Source organism: Dama dama, chromosome 9, assembly GCF_033118175.1.
Source record: "Dama dama isolate Ldn47 chromosome 9, ASM3311817v1, whole genome shotgun sequence".
NCBI classification, from domain to species: domain Eukaryota; kingdom Metazoa; phylum Chordata; class Mammalia; order Artiodactyla; family Cervidae; genus Dama; species Dama dama.
Window position 1 is genome coordinate 108,843,685 of NC_083689.1, and position 24,145 is coordinate 108,867,829.

Here is a 24,145-nt window from a genome sequence, read left to right on the forward strand (position 1 = left end):
TGTCTGCGTAACTGCTTTTGCTTTTGTTTAATGGCATTTGCTCAGTAGTGCAATTTCTGAGTTTTCTTCGGATGTCCACAGGATCTGGATCTCATATCAGAGGTCGTTTCTGTGAACTCGACGGCCCTCTTCCACTTCTGTGGCTGTAGCTTAGCTTGCTGTCGCGTTTCAGCAGCCAGCTCGGAAGTTATTATGCTCTGCCTTGGCCTGTTTGCTTATCCCAACAGATAGGCCTCCTCAGAACTACGTGCCTGTCTTTCCACCCCTCCTCCTCCACCTGTTCCCCACTGAGCGGTCAGAAAGGCCCAGGGCCTAGTCGGCCCTTAAGCAGGAGCAGGGCAAGAGATGTCACAAACTCCCCACACACCTGCCCTGCTCTCCAGGGTGGCAAGGCTGGCTCTGATTAGTCAGTTAAGAAATAGAGGTTGTTTTGAACTGGGCACTTAGAGTATTAGCATAACAAAAATAATAATTAAAAAATAAATATGCAGACCTCAGATTGCCTCTAGATGTCCCAGTGGATGGGACAAATTGAGCTGATGTTAGATTTTTGCAGCTTGAAAGCAGGAAGCTTCAGAAGTTTGTGTGAAATGACGGATAAGTTAGAGAAAATGTGACTTTAAAGTGATTCTCCAGATGAGCTTTAGTGTACTTGCTTGAACTGAACCTGAAACCAGCATATGTAAGTATTCGAAGTGACAGATCAATCTTTCCTTTTACTCTTTCAAGCCTAGAGCATTTTTTCCCCACCAAGACTGTGGAGAAAATGGAGATATAAGATCACCTGAGTGCTTTCCTTCAAACTGCATACCCTCCCACGTTTGTATTTGAGACTCTCACCGTGCCCCAGTTGCGGAGGTGGAGCCTTTTCCCGGTGGCCTCTGTTGTCTGTTTCCATCTGCCCTTGTTTCATGCACCGCTGTCTGAGGGCACAGGTTGTCTGGATCCTGTCTTCCTGGGTTTTAACTGAATCACTCACCAGGCCTGTGACTGAGATGTGACATCTTCAGGGTGCTTGCCTCTCTAGGTGTTCCCAATACCTGAAGAGCGTTTGGTTATGTGACGCTCCTCTGTACTAAGAAATGCTTCTAAACTTCAGCCTCGTGTAGGACTCCTTGTAAGCTAAGCTTCTGAGTTGAACTGAACTGAGGCTTTTGAGTAATTGATCAGAATGTATACACAGATGACCTGATGTTTGGTGCTACAAATATTTCAGCCAAATTCCATGCTTTTTTAAATTGACTTTGGTTGAAAATTTCTTAAGATAACAAAAAGATCTATTCTTGAATTTAACTTATGGATCTATTTTCTGACATAGAATAATTTTCCCCCTTTAAATTGCAGATGCAGTTATTTGAATGAATACTAATGACTAGAGTCTGTTGTTAGTACTAAGTTCAGGATCCAAGAACAAATGGGGGCTGATGGGAAGAAAACTGTTAATATTTTATGATTACATATTGTAACTATTAGTTTACTAAACCATTTAATCATACAAAAGATTGTCTTATCTCTCAGCAACAAGAGTAAAGAAGCAGAAAATGAGTTAATACTATGGACTGTCTTACTGAATTCAGTTCAGTTCAGTCATTCAGTCGTGTCTGACTCTTTGTCACCCCATGAACCATAGCATACCAGGCCTCCCTGTCCATCACAAACTCCCGGAGTTTACTCAAACCCATGTCCATTGAGTTGGTGATGCCATCCAGCAATCTCATCCTCTGTCCTCCCCTTTTCCTCCTCCCCTCAATCTTTCCCAGAATCAGGGTGTTTTCCAGTGAGTCAGCTCTTCGCATCAGGTGGCCAGAGTGTTGGAGTTTCAGCTTCAACATCAGTCCTTCCAGTGAACACCCAGGACTGATCTCCTTCAGGATGGACGAGTTGGATTTCCTTGCAGTCCAAGGGACTCTCAAGAGTCTCCTCCAACACCACAGTTCAAAAGCATCAGTTCTTCCATGCTCACCTTTCTTTATAGTCCAACTCTCACATCCATACATGACCACTAGAAAAACCATAGCCTTGACTAGATGGACCTTTGTTGGCAAAGTAATGTCTCTGCTTTTTAATATGCTATCTAGGTTGGTCATAACTTTCCTTCCAAGGAGTCATCATCTTTTAATTTCATGGCTGCAGTCACCATCTGCAGTGATTTTGGAGCCCAGAAAAGTAAAGTCTGACACTGTTTCCACTGTCTCCCCATCTATTTCCCATGAAGAGATGGGACTGGATGCCATGATCTTAGTTTTCTGAATGTTGAGCTTTAAGCCAACTTTTTCACTCTTCTCTTTCACTTCCATCAAGAGGCTGTTTAGTTCTTCTTCACTTTCTGCCATAAGGGAGGTGTCATCTGCATATCTGAGGTTATTGATATTTCTCCCGGCAATCTTGATTCCAGCTTGTGCTTCCTCCAGCCCAGCGTTTCTCATGATGTACTCTGCATATAAGTTAAACAAACAGGGTGACAATATACAGCCTTGACGTACTCCTTTTCCTATTTGAAACCAGTCTGTTATTCCATGCCCAGTTCTAACTGTTGCTTCCTAACCTTCATACAGATTTCTCCGGAGGCAAGTCAGGTGGTCTGATATTCCCATCTTTTTCAGGATTTTCCACAGTTTATTGTGATCCACACAGTCAAAGGCTTTGGCATAGTCAATAAAGCAGAAATAGATGTTTTTCTGAAACTCCCTCGCTTTTTTGATGATCCAGTGGATGTTGGCAATTTGATCTCTGGTTCCTCTGCCTTTTCTAAAACCAGCTTACTGAATATGTTATATTAAAACTTTCAAATTCTGTTTACTTGAAGCATTCTCTTAAAAACCTAAGGTAATGAAAATCCGAAAAAATATATTTAAATTCCTCAAAATCTTTTTAAGTTACTCTTTGATTCTTCTCTCCATAAAGTAACTTTTGCCCAAATTAAGCTTTATAAGAAAACAAAGTCAAGGACAAAAGTTAAGCAACACTTCCCAAATTACATAAACTGTGTGGTCGTTATTGATTTTGAAACAAACTGATTTGGGAGGCCTGGGTTCAGCCTCGCTTCTGGTTTCTTCTTGATGTGGTATTTAACTTCAGTTTCTCTATTTGTGTTCTCTCCGGATTCTGAAAATAATAAGTGGTGCAGTTTAAAGTCTCTTCTTAACATCATTTAAGCTATTAAAAACACTGTGGTTTTATTTTCATTATTGTTCAGACATTATATTCAAAAAGGTTCCTAGAAATTTGAACTAAAGGAAATCTTGTGCTCATGAGCTTTAAAAGCTCCAAAAGATCAGAGAAATTTCAGAGATTTCAAATGAAACATTATGCTTTGCCTCATAAAAAGTTAAATAAGAAACCCTTTTCTTGGTGACCATAATTTAATGAAATGCCCTTTTAGAGCATTTCATGATTTCTGAAAGATTATTTTGTTTGTAGAAAATAACATTTTTCTGGAGGAACAGGTGAAAGAAGTGGGGATTAATTTTTTATTATAGTGTAATCATCTTTCATTAAACTGAAGCTTTAAGTGTTACCAAATATGCTACTTTAGCTTTTATCATTAAGCTTGGATTAGAAGATAGACTATCATACAAGCCAAAAGCCCTATACCCCCCTGTGTTATAGTAATTTGATATTTTACCGTCACAGAAACATACCTGTCTTGCAGTGATGATCAGTGAGTGGCATTCACTAGTTTAGTTTCATTTGTCTTCAGAGTTGTAATTATTAGACTTTGGTGCCCTGGTTTTCTGGCATCACCTGCTGCTTTGAAGAGTTAGATTGCTGTTGGTTAGCAGTGAGGCGTGCACAGTCCCTGGCATGATGTTTGGGTCTCAGGTCTGTTATAATATATACCCTCAAGGCTTTTCCCTCCCTCAGAACTTTGTTCTCCTAGGCAAGTATTTGTGAGTGAGTGAGTATGTCAGTGTGAACCATGGTTAAACCCTTAGGAGAAGTATCGTAAATGCAGTACTGTTACCTGTTTTCCACCAATCACATTATAAAAGTGTAGCGTGTAATGGATTTTGGCAAAGAAAGTACAGAGTAGCCTGGGGGTAAAATGTAATGAACTGCCATCAAAAAGTATGGAAGAAAAGACTTTTCCTTTGGCTGAAATGACTGATAATTTTCTTCCATGGGCATATTTGGTAATCAAAGAGAGCTTGCTTAGTTTTCCTTTTGTTTTGAATGTATACTCTAAATGGATTCATAACATGACCCTTAACTTGCAGAGAATTGACATGAATTTAACTTTATCCAGTTAAACATGTGAAGAGAGTTCACGTTGGGAATTAGAGATCTGAATCTTTAGTTTTGCCTCTAAGCAAACTAGAATGACTTTGAGTTTGTTCTGTAAGTTCTTAAGAGAGAAAGACTAGATGGTCAATTAGGTATTACCATCAAAGTGTCTTCACAAAACTTACTTTCACATGAAGTTTCTTTAGTGCTTGAATCCAGTTCAAGGTCAGGAGGGGCGGCTGTGAGGAGATACCCCTCGTCCAAGGTAAGGAGCAACGGCTGCGCTTTGCTGGAGCAGCCGTAAAGAGATACCCCACGTCCAAGGTAAGAGAAACCCAAGTAAGACAGTAGGTATTGCCAGAGGGCATCAGAGGGCAGACACACTAAAACCATAATCACAGAAAACTAGCCAATCTGATCACAGGACCACAGTCGTGTCTAACTCAATGAAACTAAGCCATGCCATGTGGGGCCACCCAAGACGGATGGGTCATGGTGAAGAGGTCTGACAGAATGTGGTCCACTGGAGAAGGGAATGGCAAACCACTTCAGTATTCTTGCCTTGAGAAGCCCATGAACAGTATGAAAAGGCAAAATGACAGGATACTGAAAGAGGAACTCCGCAGGTCGGTAGGTGCCCAATATGCTACTGGGGATCAGTGGAGAAATAACTCCAGAAAGAATGAAGGGATAGAGCCAAAGCAAAAACAATACCCAGTTGTGGATGTGACTGGTGATAGAAGCAAGGTCCGATGCTGTAAAGAGCAATATTGCATAGGAGCCTGGAATGTTGGGTCCATGAATCAAGGCAAATTGGAACTGATCAAACGAAATGGCAAGAGTGAATGTCAACATTCTAGGAATCAGCGAACTAAAATGGACTGGAATGGGTGAATTTAACTCAGATGACCATTATATCTACTACTGTGGGCAGGAATCCCTTAGAAGAAATGGAGTAGCCATTCTGGTCAACAAAAGAGTCCGAAATGCAGTACTTGGAAGCAGTCTCAAAAATGACAGAATGATCTCTGTTCGTTTCCAAGGGAAACCATTCAATATCACAGTAATCCAAGCCTATTCCCCAACCCAGTAATGCTGAAGAAGCTGAAGCTGAATGGTTCTATGAAGACCTACAAGACCCTTTACAACTAACACCCAAAGAAGATGTCCTTTTCATTATAGGGGACTGGAATGCAAAAGTAGGAAGTCAAGAAACAGCTGGAGTAACAGGGAAATTTGGCTTTGGAGTATGGAATGAAGCAGGGAAAAGGCTAATAGAGTTTTGCCAAGAGAATGCACTGGTCATAGCAAACACCCTCCTCCAACAACACAAGAGAAGACTCTACACATGGACATCACCAGATGGTCAACACCGAAATCAGATTGATTATATTCTTGCAGCCAAAGATAGAGAAGCTCTATACAGTCAGCAAAAACAAGACTGGGAGCTGACTGTGGCTCAGATCATGAACTCCTTATTGCCAAATTCAGACTGAAATTTTAGAAAGTAGGGAAAAACCACTAGACCATTCAGGTATGACCTAAATCACATCCCTTATGACTATACAGTGGAAATGAGAAATAGATTTTTTTTTTTTTTTTGAGAAATAGATTTAAGGGACTAGATCTGATGGAGTACCTGATGGACGGAGATTCGTGACATTGTACAGGAGGCAGGGATCAAGACCATCCCCATGGAGAAGAATTGAAAAAGGCAAAATGGTTGTCTGAGGAGGCCTTACAAATAGCTGTGAAAAGAAGAGAAGTGAAAAGCAAAGAAGGAAAGTAAAGATATTCTCATTTGAATGCAGAGTTCCAAAGAATAGCAAGGAGAGATAAGAAAGCCTTCCTCAGCGATCAATGCAAAGCAATAGAGGAAAACAACAGAATGGGAAAGACTAGAGATCTCTTCAAGAAAATTAGAGATACCAAGGGAACATTTCATGGAAAGATGGGCTCAATAAAGGACAGAAATGGTATGGACCTAACAGAAGCAGAAGATATTAAGAAGAGCTGGCAAGAATACACAGAAGAACTGTACAAAAAAGATCTTCACAACCCAGATAATCACGATGGTGTGATCACTCACCTACAGCCAGACATCCTGGAATGTGAAGTCAAGTGGGCCTTAGAAAGCATCACTATGAACAAAGCTAGTGGAGGTGATGGAATTCCAGTGGAGCTGTTTCAAATCCTGAAAGATGATGCTGTGAAAGTGCTGCACTCAATATGCCAGCAAATTTGGAAAACTCAGCAGTGGCCACAGGACTGGAAAAGGTCAGTTTTCATTCCAATCCCAAAGCAAGGCAATGCCAAAGAATGCTCAAACTACCGCACGATTGCACTCATCTCACATGCTAGTAAAGTAATGCTCAAAATTCTCCAAGCCAGGCTTCAGCAATATGTGAACCATGAACTTCCAGATGTTCAAGCTGGTTTTAGAAAAGGCAGAAGAACCAGAGATCAAATTGCCAACATCCGCTGGATCATCGAAAAAGCAAGAGAGTTCCAGAAAAACATCTATTTCTGCTTTATTGACTATGCCAAAGCCTTTGACTGTGTGGATCACAATAAACTGTGGACAATTCTGAAAGAGATGGGAATACCGGACCACCTGACCTGCCTCTTGAGAAACCTGTATGCAAGTCAGGAAGCAACAGTGAGAACTGGACATGGAACAACAGACTGGTTCCAAATAGGAAAAGGAGTACGTCAAAGCTGTATATTGTCATCCTTCTTATTTAACTTATATGCAGAGTACATCATGAGAAACACTGGGCTGGAGGAAGCACAAGCTGGAATCAAGATTGCCGGGAGAAATATCAATAACCTCAAATACGCAGATGACACCACCCTTATGGCAGAGAGTGAAGAGGTACTAAAAAGCCTCTTGATGAAAGTGAAAGAGGAGAGTGAAAAAGTTGGCTTAAAGCTCAACATTCAGAAAACTAAGATCATGGCATCTGGTCCCATCTCTTCATGGGAAATAGATGGGGAGACAGTGGAAACAGTGTCAGACTTTATTTTTCTGGGCTCCAAAATCACTGCAGATGGTGACTGAAGCCATGAAATTAAAAGACACTTACTGCTTGGAAGGAAAGTTATGACCAACCTAGATAGCATATTAAAAAGCAGAGACATTACTTTGCCAACAAAGGTCCATCTAGTCAAGGCTATGGTTTTTCCAGTGGTCATGTATGGATGTGAGAGTTGGACTGTGAAGAAAGCTGAGCACCGAAAAATTGACCCTTTTGAACTGTGGTGTTGGAGAAGACTCTTGAGAGTCCCTTGGACTGCAAGGAGATCCAACCCGTCCATCCTGAAGGAGATCAGTCCTGGGTGTTCATTGGACGGACTGATGTTGAAGCCGAAACTCCAATATTTTGTCCACCTCATGGGAAGAGTTGACTCATTGGAAAAGACCCTGATTCTGGGAGGGATTGGGGGCAGGGGGAGAAGGGGACAACAGAGGATGAGATGGCTGGATGGCATCACCAGCTCAATGGACAATGGACTCCAGGAGTTTGTGATGGACACGGAGGCCCGGCGTGCTTCGATTCATGGGGTCACAAAGAGTCGGACATGACTGAGCAACTGAACTGAACTGAACTGACTCCTTGCTTCTAAATTCATTTTCTAAGGATGCTTGAGTCTGGGGCCTCATTCCTGGAGTCCTTTCACTTACAAACATCTCAGAGCTTCGCTGAAATTGTTTTTATTTCCATAAAAAGATTCATGAGGATATTAAAATGGTTTGCAATCAATCTCTCATTTTTCCCAGGACTACATTCCATATTTAGCTTGATTTAAGAGTAAAAAGCATTAAGTAAGTTATGGCTAGGCAGACTTAAGTAATTAAAACATTTTTGGAATATCGTAATATGCAATTGACTGCTAAGGATCTTTTCTTTTTCCTGTTAATTGGAACTTAAAAAAAATGAAATAAGTAGCTATGTGTTGAATCTGATTATTCCCTACAGGCATGAAAGGGAAGGTTATTTTAAGGGACTATACACATATTCTGGTTGCACAAATTCAGAACTCAAAGATAACCTTGAGGGGGCTGTTTGACAGCAGCTGCTGCGCTGAAGGAATAGCTTCTTACCAGGAAACAGCATCATCTTCCACAAATGTGTGTTCAGCTAAACTGAGATAAGGGGGCCGGGCCGGGACACGCAGGGGAAGTGTGATGGTTAAGAGCCCAGGCCCCAGAGAGAGCCCATGCCCCTCTCATTCCCAGCTCTCACACCAGCTTTGTTTGACCTTGTGCAGGTTATGACCTGCATGATCTTGGTTTCATTATCCTGCAAATGGTGACAATAAGCCTTCCTCAGAGTGCTGGAGGATTAACTGAGCTAATGCACATAAAGCCCAGCACATACTGAGTGTTGTATCTCCTTTAAGAGGTGCAGGCCCAGTTGCACAGTAAGTCATTGGAGGTTTGGGGAAGATTTGATTTTAAAAAGTGAGCTTTTGAGAGGCTTAGTCTTGGAGAAACATAATTTGAATGGACAGAAAAGAGGAAAAGAATATCACAGAGTGTAAAGTGGATTTGTTGAGGTCAAATTCCCTTGTTCTTATAAAAATTTGAAGAATCTATGTCCATTACATTTTTGTAAGTTGACATCTAGTTTTTCTTTATACATTTGAATTTTTGCAAAGGATGTTATATTTGGTACATTGTAAATATTGCCATTTTAAAATAAACGTATCCAGTGCATAGCAGTTTGATACTAAATCATGCATTTTTGAAATGTCTGAACAAGCCCTTCTTAACAGTAAATTTCATATCATTATTTTCTCCTTGAATTCATGTTTCCATTCTACTTCCCTCACGAAATTTTACCTCAGTTTAATACTTTATACTTAAGAGTCTTATTATTGGTCAACTTTTCATTATTCTTCTGAAAGAAATATATATATACATATATATATGTGTGTATATATATATATATACATGTTTTAAGATTCTGTCATCCTAAAACTCAAAGAATTAAATTTCTTCTAGATTGAGTTATAAAATTATTACTAATAGTATGTAATTGATCAAAACATATAATTAATATATATATTATCATTTTGATAATTTATTTTATAAATTTTAATAGAAACATTTTTCTTATTGAGATGAATTGTACCTTTAGTATCCTAAATGTTTATGACTTCATTGGTGAGTGTTACTTATTGCTAGAGTGAGATAAGTTTCATCATTGATTTTATTCTTATTTTTTGTTCTTATAAATTTAAGGCAAAGGAATGTTGCAAACATAAATAAGTAGGCGGGAATAGAAGGAGTTTAGTTATGGGCGTATCATCTAGTTCCTTGAATTCCTTCTGAGTTATATTCCATAAATCACAGTGATCTATTGCCAAACATTAATCAATTATTTTTAATGATGTACTGTCTGACAATGTTATTAGGTAACCTTCAATTTTGTTGAAAGCCAACAATTGGAAACCGTGTGTTTTGCAAAAAGTCTTTGTTCCTAGTCATTAAAGTTCAGTCAGACACCAGTCCTTTAATTGTTTCTGTTCAGCCCCACAGGAGTTAGGGTGTAAGAGGAACGCGCCTGCCTTTGTTTTTTGTGTGTTTTTTTGTTTTTCCTTTGGTGGGTGGGGTAAGTTAGGGGAAAGAATAGTCAAAGTGTGGTGTAAGGTAATTAGCCTCCAACTAATAAAAACAAATGAAAAAAAAAAAGGAAGAATCACGAGCCTGCATGGCAGGTTTGTGTCAGTGAAATCTGATTTTCCTCTCTAAAGGAGGCTTGGAAAAGAGCATGTTTGTAAGAAGGGGAAGTAGGCGACTCCAGAGTGCCTCCAGTGTGGAGGCAGACAGACATGAGATTCCTCCAGCATTCCTCCCTGCCTGCACCAGACCAGCCCAAGCCTGTAATGCAGGTCATGAGCTATTTATTCACCTTCTGGGAGGAAGTGAAGGTTAGTGAGACTGAATCTGTTTGGGGTTTGAAAGAATGTTAGTGACATAGGTGTTATGTTCCTCCAAAATGAGGCTTCCAAGAAAGCGTGTTGTTTCTTAAAATCAGTGTTTATTAGAGGGAAAAAAAGAAAAGAGACAGCTTCCTAGTTTTGTTGTCTGTGTTTCAGTTATTAGGGCTTTTTCACCCATAGCATACCTAATTGGTATAATCTTTAACCAGAATTTGCAATCTGTGTGATCAAAATGTTGTACCTTTCCTAGTATGCCTTTACTTTTTGCGTCATTTTGAGAGTTCGTGAGATGAAAAGCATAAAATATGTTGACTAGTGCCTAGCTCATGACAAGTTGATCAGTAAGTAGTGGTAGTTGTTTATCTAGTGCTTTATGAATAAAACACAGTGATGCATTATCGTTTTCTTAAATTTGAGTCTTGGAGTGAAATTTACTAAACTTTGTATTCATGAAAGTAGATGTTAAAATTTTCACTTGTGGAGAAATAATCACTGTGAACATTTACAGATCTGGGAATCACCACGTACCTCAGAGGATAAATTAGATCTTGTAATGGACGATAAGTTGAGTTAGTCAACATGAAGAAAAAGGTCATCTGGTTGTGGGAATTACTGCCATTTCTATTCTTGGTACATTCAGAAAGGAGTACATTTTTTTAAAAATATAGTAACAGTAATATTTGCTTTAAAGAAACATCATCTCCTGCTGACCTACTGAATGTGTCATCGTTGTGAGAACTGTCATTTAGATGTATGTGCCCCCCTAAGCAGTATGTGCTAGTTATTAGTGATAACCATGTGTCAGTTCCCAGTTAGGTTGGGTACGTTTACAAAAGCAATGTCACAAAGTAAGCACACAACCAGGAACATTATTTTTCAATTTTCGATCACTTAAATATGAAACAAAGTACCCCCCAGATTGAAGGGGAGCTGTTCAAAGTGAGAAGCCCGAGTTTCTCACGACAGCTCTTTCTGTCCTGCTTCTGTTCTGATGTGAGGGCCCAGTCCTCTCTGTTGAGGACAGCAGATTGAGCGCAAGGTTCCATTTTCGCCCGAAAGCCAGCATTTTAAGGACAGTCACTGAAGACCTTGCTTTAAATTGTGGATGGGTTTCTTTCAGGACTTATTCTGCATGATATCCTGTCTGTGTCAGATCTCAGTTAAACTTCTGTTTGGTGGCTTAGACACGTCCCTCAGGGCCCCCATCACCACTGTTCGTTTCTCCAGGTGGGGGTGGGCCAGTTGCTGTTTTCCCATCTGATCTGATGACTTGTCCTCAGCGCATATTGACTGCCACTAAACACGGTCCTGAATTCTTGCTGGACTGTGAGTGAGGCTGTCTTTTGCTCTTTCTCCCAAGCTGCTGCCTCTTGTTCCTGTCACTGTTTCACCGTCATGAGAGAGCTGTCTGACTTATCAGGCATGTCCTTGGAAGAGTGTGTTTTGCATTTCAGAACTGCTAGAGTCAGGTAGTCTAGACAGGTGGAGGCAGCTGAACTCGGCTGGTCCAGAGTTCATGTGCGGAGGAGATATGCCTGGGATTCTCCAGAGGTTGCTGTCAGAGCCACAGCCCTGGGCCGTCTGTCTGCAGCACCCAGTCATGAGACCTTCCAGGCTGCTTGGCCCACCTCTTCTTTAAGGCCCAGGGGACATGCTGGAGGTGCCATCCAGTCTTTCTCTCCATACACAAGGGACTGCGCGTCTTGATTTCCTTAGAACCCGTGCTGAGCAACAGACTGCAGACGGTGCTGCTTTCTGACCCTCACCTCTTGCCTACTTAGTTTCATTATTTTCCCTGCCTCAGAAAATATTCTTTAAAAAGAAAAAAATGCTTAAAATTACTTTTATGTATAAAATGCAAATACATAGTATTTATGACTGTGTTTACACACATATTCTTTTGACAAAAATTTCACATGCTATAAAAAAGCTGGCTTAAAACTCAACATTCAGAAACCTAAGATCATGGCATCCAGTCCCATCACTTCTTGGCAAATAGATGGGGAAACAATGGAAACAGTGACAGAGTTTACTTTCTTGGGCTCCAAAATCACTGCTGATGGTGACTGCAACCATGAAAGTAATAGATGCTTGCTCCTTGGAAGAAAAGCTATGACGAACCTAGACAGCTTATTAAAAAGCAGAGACATTACTTTGCCAACAAAGGTCCGTCTAGTCAAGGCTATGGTTTTTTCACTGGTCATGTATGCATGTGAGAGTTGGACTATGAAGAAAGCTGAGCACCGAAAAATTGACCCTTTTGAACTGTGGTGTTGGAGAAGACTCTTGAGAGTCCCTTGGACTGCAAGGAGATCCAACCCGTCCATCCTGAAGGAGATCAGTCCTGGGTGTTCATTGGAGGGACTGATGCCGAAGCTGAAACTCCAATCCTTTGGCCACCTGATGCGAAGAGTTGACTCATTGGAAAGGACCCTGATGCTGGGAAAGGTTGAAGGTGGGAGGGGAAGGGAAGGAATGATAGAGGACAAGATGGTTGGATGGCATCACAGACTCAGTGGGCATGAGTCTGAGCAAACTCTGGGAGTTGATGATGGACAGGCAGGCCTGGCGTGCTGCGGTCCATGGGGTCACAGAGAGTCGGACACGACAGAGCGACTGAGCAACAACAACAGCATAGACACAAAATCTCTTTGAAATCTGTTCCTGTCCTCTGTCCACCACTTAAGACAGGTAATACAGATATGTGGGCCTTTTCTCTCTCTCTCTCTCTCACACACACCCCCAAAGAAATATGTTGTATTTGTGTCTGTTTTGAGCATGAAGTTTATCATACTGTACAGATGCTCTGCTTGCTTTCTCCATCAGCTCCTCTGCCAGGACAGAGTGTTGCCTCTTTCTTTTCATTTGCTGCAGAGCATTCCATAGCATGGATGTACCTACCTGGTTTTTTTACTCATTTGCCTGTTAGTGGGCATCTGGTGTGTTTCCCCATATTTCTACTCTTGGCACCAGTGCACTGTAAATATCCTTGTGCTCATGATCGCTGTTCATTTAAGGTAGATAAGAGGTAATTAGGGTATGTGACTTTAACATTTAATGTATATTATTTTATTGGCTTCTAAAGTGTCTGTGACAGTTCAGAAGAGATTCTGAGATTGTTTTAAAGAAATTTTAGGTTCTGGCAAGCCTTGTCCCTTAATTTTATTTTATTTAATTCAGTAGCTCTTATAGTATATCAGATTGCAGATCAGTGCCTTCTCTCCTTGTTTAAAAATAATCTGGAGCTCTTCTCTCTGCTTAGAGTTCCTATAAAATATTTCTCAATCCTTGGTCTGAAAGTAATTTCAACATTTTCTAGTAGTTGGTCTGCCATGGAGACATGATAGCCGAGAGGTTTAGTCCTGATTCTGCCAGACCTTGTGATCTTGCACAGATAATTCCCTCCTAGGCTTGCGGTCAGAATTGAATGGGTTATTAGGTGTATGCAATACGGTCCATACTAAGCACTTGCTGCCTGCTCGTGGTTTTCCCCCACGCAGCTGCCTCCCTTCACTCAGTTCTTCGTGCCTTCTGTGCTCGGAGCGTAAGGATAAATACGACGTGGTCCCGGTACACGAGGGGCTGAGAGTGTAGCAGGCGTGCGTTTGCTCAAAACGAAAGGACTTCCTCCTCACCTTTCCACCTGAGCCTTCTCTGTAGCCCGTCTGCTCTCCCCCTGCCGGCCAGCTGCTGCGTGGTGAGGGACAGCCTCTCACGTCTTCATTCTCTCTAACTGTTTCCAGCACATGGCTGAACTCTGAAGTGTGAGGTGTGTGTAAGACAGCCTGTGTCTGTGAGGTGCTCACAGGCTGTGGGGAGGAGAAATGAAAGAGCGCCATGGTTCTCAGAGACTCCTTTGGCTCCTCTGTCGCAGCTTTCCGCCTGTGAGCTGGCTGCATTTTACTCTGCATCGCGTGTATTAATATGGGTAAAGAATCCCCATCCTCTCTTCTGCAGGGGCACAGACTGTGAGGTGCTGTTAACAGCTAACGGGCGCCTAGTCCTCCGTTGGAACGTGGAGTGTCCGCACACCCACTCTCACTTCCCTGTGCATTACTTTTGTAAAGTCAGAGCTGTTTTCTTTCCCAGGATTGAGATAAAACTAGAGGGCCTTTAAAACCCCTGGCCATCTAGAGCCGTTGCTCTGGTAGAACCATTTTAGTAAAAGTATCTTTTGCTGCCACATCCTGCAGAGAGGCAGCAGGTCTCTGGAATCAATGGGCTTGTACCCCTGCTTCTTGGGGACTTCTCCCCTCAGTCCACGGAGCTTCGCTGGGACAGGTGCGTCTTCAGATTCTTGACACAGAATAGGAGATGTTGTTTGTCGGTCGCTCAGTCATGTCCGACTCTTTGCGGCCCCATGGACTGCAGCATGCTAGGCTTCCCTGTCCTTCACTATTTCCTGGAGTTTCCTCAGACTCATGTCCACTGAGTCGATGATGCCATCTGACCATCTCATCCTCTGTCGTCCCCTTCTCCTGCCCTGTCATTCTCAGGAATAAGGTCTTTTCCAACGAGTTGGCTTTTCACATCGGGTGGCCAAATTATTGGAGCTTCAGTGTTAGCCCTACCAATGAATATTCAAGGTTAATTTCCTTTAAGATTGACTGGTTTGATATCCTTGCTGTCCAAGGGACTTTTAAGAGTCTTCTCCAACATCACAGTTCAAAAGCATCAATTCTTCAGCACTCAGCTTTCTTTATAGTCCAATTCTCTCATCCATACATGACCACTGGAAAAACCATAGCTTTGACTATACGGACCTTTGTCAGCAAAGTGATGTCTCTGCTTTTTAATAATATGCTGTCTAGGTCTTTCATAGCTTTTCTTCCAAAAAGCAAACATCTTTTAATTTCATGGCTGCAGTCACCATTTTCAGTGATTTTGGAGCCCAAGAAATAAAGTCTATCACTGTTGCCATGGTTTCCCCATCGATTTGCCATGAAGTGATGGGACCAGATGCCATGATCTTCATTTTTTGAATGTTGAGTTTTAAACCCACTTTTTCACTCTCCTCTTTTCACTTTCCCTGGGCTTCCCTGGTGGGCTTCTGGGCTTCCCTGGTAGCTCAGAGGGTAAAGCGTCTGCCTGCAATGCAGGAGACCTGGGTTCGATCCCTGGGTCGGGAAGATCCCCTGGAGAAGGAAATGGCGACCCACTCCAGTACTCTTGCCTGGAAAATCTCCTGAACGGAGAAGCCTGGTAGGCTACAGTCCATTTAGTCGGAAAGAGTCGGACACAACTGAGAGACTTCACTTTCACTTTCACCAAGAAGCTCTTCAGTTCCTCTTTGCTTTCTGCCATTAGGGTGGTGCCATCTATGACATCTGAGATTATTAATATTTCTCCCAGAAATCTTCACTCCACCTGTGGTTCATCCAGCCTGGCGTTTTGTATAACATACTCTGCATTTAATTAAGTAAGCAGGGCGAGAGCACACAGCCTGAGCCCAGTCCTCCCCCAGCCTGAACCGGCCGGCTGCCCCGCGCCCGGCCCTGGCTGCTCCCTGGCCGGCACACAGACTCCTCAGGACGCGGGCCAGGCGCTCTGGCGCCCCGTCTCTTCAAGAGCTTTGCACAGTGTGTTTTGTCCAGCCAGCCAAAGGCTTTGGCACAGTCAATAAAGCAGAAGTCGATGTGTGTCTGGAACTCTCTTGCTTTTTCTTTGAACCAGCGGATATTGGCAATTTGATCTCTGGTTCCTCTGCCCTTTCTAAATCCAGCTTGAACATCTGGAAGTTCTCAGTTCACATACTGTTGAAGCCTAGCTTGAAGGATTTTTAACATTACCTTGCTAGCACATGAAATAAGTGCAATTATGCAGTAGTTTGAGCACTCTTCGGCATTGCCTTTCTTTGGGATTGGAATGAAAACTGGCCTTTTTCCAGTCCTGTGGCCCCTGCTTAGTTTTCCAAATTTGTTTGCATATTGAGTATAGCACTTTAACAGCATCATCTTTCAGGATTTGAAATAACTCAGCTGGAATTCCATCACTTCCCCTAGCTTTGTTGTAGTAATTCTTCCTGAGGCCCACTTGACTTCACACTCCAGGATGTCTGGCTCTGGGTGAGTGATCACACCATTGTGATTATCTGGGTCATCAAGGCCTTGTTTTGTACAGTTCTTCCCTGTATTTTTGCCACCTCTTCTTAATCTCTTCTGCTTCTGCTGGGTCCTTATTTCTGTCCTTTATTGTGCCCTTCTTGCATGAAATGTTCCTTTGGTATCTCTAATTCTCTTGAGGAGACCTCTAGTCTTTCCTGTTCTGTTGTTTTCCTCTATTTCTTTGCACTGTTCACTTAAGAAGGCTTTATCTCTCCTTCCTGTTCTCTGGAACTCTGCATTCGGATGGGTGTATCTTTCCTTTTCCCCTTTGCCTTTCAGTTCTCTTTTCTCAGCTGTTTGTAAAGCCTCCTCAGGCAACTGTCTTGCCTCATTGCGTCTCTGTTTCTTGGGAGTGGTTCTGGCCACCACCTCCTGTACAGTGTTACAAAGCTTCATCCATAGTTCCTCAGGCACTCTCTGTCACATCTAATCCCTTGAATCTATTTGTTGCTTCCATTGTATAATCATAAGGGATTTGATTTAGGTCATACCTGAATGGTCTACTGGTGTTCCCTACTTTCTTCAAGTGAAGTCTGAATTTTCCAATAAGGAACTGATGATCTGAGCCACAGTCAGCTCCTGGTCTTGTTTTGCTGACTGTATAGAGCTTCTCCCTTTTTGGCTGCAAAGAATATAATCAGTCTGATTTTAGTATTAACTATCTCGTGATGTCCATGTGTAGAGTTGTCTCTAGTGTTTTGTTGGAAGAGGATGTTTGCTGTGACCAGAGCGTTCTCTTGCCTAAACTCTATTAGCCTTTGCCCTGCTTCATTTTGTACTCCAAGGCCAAATTTGCCTGTTACTCCAGATTTCTCTGACTTCCTACTTTTGCGTTCTAGTCCCCTGTAACGGACATCTTTTTTTGGTGCTAGTTATAAAGGTCTTACTGGTTTTCATAGAACCGTTTAACATCTGCTTCTTCAACATTAGTGATTGGGTCATAGACCTGGATTACTGTGATGTTGAATGGTCGTCCTTGGAAACGAACTGAGATGATTGTGTCGTTTTTGAGATTGCACTGGAGTATTGCATTTTGAAGTCTTTTGTTGACTAGGAGGGCCACTCCATTTCTTCTGAGGGATTCTTGCCCACAGTAGTAGATATAATGGTCATCTGAATTAAATTCACCCATTCCCAATCATTTTAGTCCTCTTTCTCCTTCAAACATTTTCTTCTTTGAAAAATAATAATTTTTCTTTGAGAACTCAGGGATACCTTCTTGCTTTTATTACCATCACATGGTCTGTTGGTAATAAGTATATTAAGTCTGACCTTATTTTAAAACTCTGTCCTGGCACAGAATTTAAATTAATGTCTTATTCAAGTGCAATGGACATAGAGGCTCCATTTAAAGGACCTTTAAGCATTTGTTGCCCCAATAGTATCTGAACATAATAGTGCTGAGCTTGAGAAAGATGATTGTCTCAATAGAAATAATTTATCATTGCTAGAGGTAATGCGAAATTGTTAATTTTTTTCTCAGAGCATTTTTCTTTTGTCAGTGTTTTCCAGAGATGCATGACACCCTCCTTTATGAAGACTACTTCATTTTATGTATTTCGTTGGCCCCTGAGATAATGTTCCGTCTAGAGAGGAAAAACATAAAGCAGTGCTGAAAACCCTACAAACGCTTCCAGTAACGTGGAGTCACTTGCTGTCTGCTGTTTTTCCTAATGCCCCATTAACACTAGCATCCCTAGTGCTACATTTTGGGTTTGGGGCTTCTTTGGTTCATTTGTGAATACTTGTCTATTAAGTTTTTTATATAATTCATTTGGTTGTAGAAAAAAAAAAGTCTGGGTTACTTAAAGTATGCTGGAGGGAAAGTTTACTTTAAAAGTAATGCATTTCCTAGTTCAAGGAGGTTACTATTGTTCTATTACCAGTGTTATGTCTTTGCTTGCCCCCCCACCCCAAACTTCCTGGTAGTGGTGGGGTTTCCATCAGCTTTGTTGGTAGGTTTATCTGGTAATCCTCAGAAGAAAATGTGTGTAGGTATATGTATGTATTTAGCTAGTAGAGGTTAGTGGTTCAGACTGTGGCTGTGTGTGTGTGCTAAGTCACTTCAGTCACGTCTGTCTCTCTGCAACCCCAAGGACTATAGCCCGCCAGGCTCCTGTCCACAGGATTCTCCAGGCAAGAACACTGGAGTGGATTGCCATGTCCTCCTCCAGGGGATCTTCCCGACCCAGGGATCGAACCCAGGTCCCTTATGTCTCCTGCGTTGGCAGGTGGGTTCTTTACCACTAGTGCCACTTGGGAAGCCTATAAAGCAGGGGGGAAATGGCATTTCCTTCCTCCACCCATGAAGATCATACTCCTCATAGTAAGAAACTGAAGTTGGCTCTGTGAGGTTGTTCAATCAGAAGGGCGACATCTACCAGAAGAGACTCCCTGAGCATTCTGAATATTGTGTTATTGGGAGCTGCAGCCCATTCAGTATTGTTACCATGTTATTATTTATGGTGTACAATTTCCAGTGTATTTTTCACCTAAAGCTATAATGCTTAGGCCAGCTGCATTTATGTTTTCTCCACAAATCCTGCGTATTCAAACTTCCTTTCTGCTTGCTGTCACCTTCTGTAAGCTCTGGGGATTCTTCTTAGCTCCTGGAAAAAAGTCTTCCTCACTTTATTTCTCCCCTCCCTGTGTTTCTGTAGACAGCCCTCTGTGTCTAAAGAGGTGCTGGTTGTCAGCGAGGTGACAGGTTGTGTGTGAGAAAGGGGAGGGGCTGAGTCATGAGTCACAGCTGTGGGAAAGTGTCGCGGGCTCCAGGAGCCTCAGAAAGCTTCAGCTGTACAGGATAGTATGTGGCCAGTCTTTCTCCTTTGACCACTTTCCTAATTGCTCTCTTTCTCGGAAGATCCTGCGACATCTTTTCTACCCACTTCACTGTATTAAGTGTTTCATTTATTTATAACTCCTCTCCAGCTCTAAAATAGACCCAAGGGTTCACCACAGACCTGAAGATATACTTAGGGTAGCATGACAGATAGAAATTAGTAAATACTTTAGGCTTATTAAAAATAAAAATGTCCAGTACATCTGGGACTTTCTGAAGCCCTCCTCTCTCTGCTTTATATAGCAAAGGGCAAAATGAATCGCTCCATAACAAGGGATCCTAAGAGATATCAGACTCAGTTAAAATTGACTGAAGTTCTGGGGAGCTCTCCAGATTATACTCCACAAATACTAATACGGTAATATCGGTTTCAGCCATAAATCATCTCGCTGGATCTCCTGTCTCTTTTCCTGGAGAGAGATCATGGGCAGTAATATACTGTCTTTTGAACCAACAGAGTGTAAATTTCACTGCTCATAATTTCCAGTGTGTGAAGAGAGCCTGGTGAAGAAGTAGCCCTGAATGGCTCTGCTGGGGATGGCAGCCCCGCTTGAGTGGTGGATGAGCCGCAGTGGGCTGACATCCTGCCCTTCAGTGTCATCTCTCCCCTCTGTGACTTCCTGCAGGGTCATTTGCATGTTTTATTCCATGTACATTTATCTCATTCCAGCCTCTTAATCCTTCTGTAGAGTCATACATGATCTGAATATGGTCTGACTTTAAAAAAGATGAATTGTGACACCGCTCTGTGTATGAGGGATGGTAAAGATAGACAGCTGGAAACAGGGAAATGCATGTGACTTTGGAAGGAGTTCTGTATAGTATATTTAAGAAAAGGGGGGGCAATTATTTTTTATTAATGTATTGTTTAGTCGCTAAGACATGTCTGACTCTTTGTGACCACATGGACTGCAACGCTCCAGAATTCCCTGTCCTTTACTGTCTCTTGTCTCTTTGCTCAAACTCACGTTCATTGAGTCGGTGATGTTATCCAACTGTTTCATCCTCTGGCACCCTGCCCTCATTCTTTCCCAACATCTTAGTGTAAATATTGTTTTGATTTTAGGAGTAGAAGGACAGTCTGTGGAGATTTCCAATATTGTAGACATCCGAAAAGAACATAACTATGAGATTGCAATGAGAATTTCTTCTAGCATCAACAGCCAAAACAGATTTTATACTGACCTAAATGGATACCAGGTAATTTTCCATTAAAATGTTTAAATGATGGTTATAGTATGTACCTTTTATATGTCATAATAGGCAAGTTAATTTTGGATCCTTTGAAAAAATATACTTACTTAAGGTTGCAAATTATTTCTAAAATAAAACTGAATTTTCACAGACACTTTTAGTTTCTGTATCTAACCAGGTTTTCAAGGACAGAACAAATATTTGCAAGACTATTTTGTAAAACATCTATTTGTAAGGATTTGTTTTTTCAAAGGAAGATTTGGAGACCACTATGCATGTTAAATACCTTGATGCTAAAATATATATGAATTTATCTAGTAGAAGGAAATATTAGTATTAATTAGGGATTGATAGAGTATATCTTTTATTTCCTCGTAAGGAATTGGTCTATGCGTATTTAGTTTGTTCCACGTATGTTTTTAAATGTATGATTTAACCGTGGGCTCTTTTCAATTCCAGGAAATCCTTCTCTACTGATGTATGTGTGTGTGTGTGTTTATACACATACGTATATGTGTACATAGATACAGACACACAAATAAAAACATCTATCTGTTAGAAATGTGAATAGCTGTATTTAATCAAAGTTTTTGTGAAATAGTTTGAAATAGTAATGGGAAAATGGATTCATAAATTTTTTTTCAGATTTTCATTTCTCTAGTTTACTAGAGCTCTTTTGATTGCTACCTAAATCTATATTCAGAGTATATGTGTGTAACAATATATATTTGAAATAATACTATTAAAAACATGAGCATGTCTCTGAGACATTAGCATTTTAGAAATTTCTGACTGTGAATAGAAATAATTTCACAAATGCTATTACTCTGATTTTCAACTGGGATGAGTGGAAAGGATTGTGATAATTTTCTCTTCTACAGTTTCCTGCAAAAGTTAAATTTAAACCTTTCCAAAGCATAAAAAATTGCAGCATCCATTTAAAATTAACATGTTAATTCTGCTACAGCTGTTTGGCTTTCAGATGAAGCCCTGGCTTTATGGTGATTCATTTTTCTTGTGTACAAAAGAAAGACTTTTCTTCAAGTCCTATAGAAGCAATCATTTGTATATGTGGGTGTATACATGAATGAAAAAACTTAGTAAAAATGAAAATGTGAATTTTCTTTACAAAGATAGAGCACATTAATAAATAGGAAAATATTATTTTTAAGACTGTAAGCTAAATGTTTCTTCTTTTTTAGAATAGGCCATTTCTTATGCTTTGAAAAGAATAGTTACTTGGGCCAAACTAGAAATCTAGACCCACAAATGGGGAGGGTAACAGCTACACAGTTGTGACGATTTTAGATGTCAATTTTTAAAGTATAAGCTTAATTGGAGTAGAAAGATTAGGCTTGGCAATTTCCTGCTAGCTAGCTTTCTTTCCTTCCTTTTTAAAAAACATTTTACAGGTTTTTTTTTTTTTTTTCTTTTACACCTACCAGGTTGTTAATTTCTTAGGGCTGTGATATAAACTGCCACAAACTGGGTGACTTAAAACAACAAAAATTTATTCCCTCACAGTTTTGGACTTTAGGAGCCAAAACGGAGGTGTAGCCAGGGTCCCCCCCACCCCGCCTGCTCTCGGAAAGGGTGACCTTGCCTCTTCTGGCTGCTGGCGGTCCTTGGCGCCCCGTGTGCTGTAAACACATCACTGCAGTGCCTGCCTCCGCTGTCACACGGCCTCCGTGTGTCTCTGCATGTCTGTATGTCCAAATGCCCCATCTCTTGTAAGGACACCATTCTTTAGACTATCACCCACCCCAACCCCGTGTAACTTGGTTATATCTGCAGAGGCCACGTTTCAAAATAAAATCACACTCACAGGTTCTGAGTGAACATGAATTTGAGGGGACACTGTTGAGAACTAGTAAATTGAATGACCTACTGCAGGGTTGTTGTGAGGATTAAAGACCTTATTTGTGAAATACCCAGTACTGTGCCTGGTGTTAATGGACACTCACTGAGTACATGTTAACTATTGTGCTTACATTGTACTTCTCCTATTCTGAGTTAAAGTTTCATGAGTTTAAAAGAAGACAGGACATTTTTATGTGGTGTGAGTAAGGTTTCTGATAACGGAGTCTCTGTTTGACATCTCTTCCTGAGGTTTGAGTGAGTTTGAGTTTCCTTGACCCAACCAGCTTAGTTCATTATCAGTGTCTCTCATAAACTAAAGGTGGAGTTGTAGTTCATGCATTCAGATACTAAACCAAGAAAAATTGGAATTTGGAGCTGTCTACATTGAAACTAAACAAGAAGAGTAAGCCTTGAATAGTTTTTAAATATAAAAATGCATTTGATTATTATAACATAGTATGTTAGAGGATATGGTGGTGAGATGTGTGGTATTTCTTAAAACTGATTCAAGAATTATGAGAGATATTTCTTGAAAGGGGATAGGGAGCTATTATGCTTTGCATTCATTACAAAAGCAGTATGTTAGATTTAAATGAGAAATGAATACCTTTGTAACTTGTTTTATGCAAATATGGAGAGCTAGAAAACTTTTGTAAAGGATTTTTATTCTAAATTTAAATAGTAATGCTGTTTTAAAAAATACAGGTAAGTTCTACCTATTTCACTTAAAAATTTTCTAAGATGCTCATGATTTTTCTTCATATTGAAGAATGTTTTAATTTCTAAGTTAACTGTTGTGTTGGACAAGAAAGGTGCTGTACCTTTTTCTGTTTGGAAATAAGCCATTTGTAGTCAACAGTAATGTTTTTAAGTACATGTATAAATATCAGTGGATTTTCTTTTTTTCTTAACGGTAATTGTTTGGTCTTGCAGATTCAGCCTAGACTGACAATGAGTAAATTGCCTCTTCAGGCGAACGTCTACCCCATGACTACGATGGCATATATCCAGGATGCCGAGCATCGCTTGAGTCTGCTCTCCGCTCAGTCTTTAGGTGTTTCAAGTTTGAAAAGTGGTGTGTATTCTGTAGACTCTCTCTGGCTCTTACTAGTCTCACTTCCCAGTGTATCATCTTTCTCTTAGTCATGTGTTAGTTATCTTCCTCAGTCACAAGCTTTTTTTCTTTTGAGGCTGTTAACCTCAAACAGCTGTTAACAGCTGTTAACCAGGCTGTTAGTTAATTTTGAGCTTTGTGAGACTGACATAAAATAATAAATTTCCTCAATCTTCAGATGACAGCAGACCCAAAAGTTCACAAAACTGATGATTTTTAAAGATAATTTACTTTTCCTGATAGCCCATTGTTTGCAAAATTCTGTCATTGTTGTGACTGAATGGATATGGAAATTCAGACTCCAACTAAACTAAATTTAGATAATTTGAAGTTTAGATATTAATAAATTAACCAAGGTTGCAAAAGGGGAAAGTTACAGTTCAAACTTAGGTCCTTTTCTGAATCGCATCCCCCTAGAATGCTGCCACCTGAAAGAAGAAGGGGAGTAGAGATGATACAGATACGGCAACAAAGAGATGACAGACACGACTCTACAGATTCCCAGCAGACGGAAATAGGGAGGAGAAAAGAGACAGTAGACGCTGATGGTTTTTTGTGGGACTTTCTATTGAGAGATGTGTCCTTCATAATGCCTGTTTTTAATTATTTACATGTCATTGCTCCTCTTTGCTTACATACTAAGAGTTGCTAAGACAAGTGTGTTATAGAGCTGGGCAGGTAATAAATGAGTGTAGTTGCCTGGCATATTCATTTCATGTTGGCACATGCATGCATTCTGTACTTCCATACACAGAAAACTTTACTATTTATCATTTTTCTTTGTGGCCTTCTTTACACAAAATCCTGAGATCATGTCATGAAGACATGAATGCAGTTATAAAAATAAAAATGGCCTCA

The 24,145-nt window shown here is 40.8% G+C and overlaps 1 protein-coding gene across 1 annotated transcript in view; it reads left to right on the forward strand.

Annotated features, from left to right (window-relative positions):
- Positions 1-24,145, forward strand: part of MAN2A1 (mannosidase alpha class 2A member 1) — a 202,770-nt gene that overhangs the window by 150,596 nt on the left and 28,029 nt on the right. The window contains exons 17-18 of the mRNA XM_061152130.1: positions 20,186-20,319; positions 23,107-23,248. Coding sequence (XP_061008113.1) covers positions 20,186-20,319; positions 23,107-23,248 — 276 coding nt within the window. The remainder of the gene's footprint in view (positions 1-20,185; positions 20,320-23,106; positions 23,249-24,145) is intronic.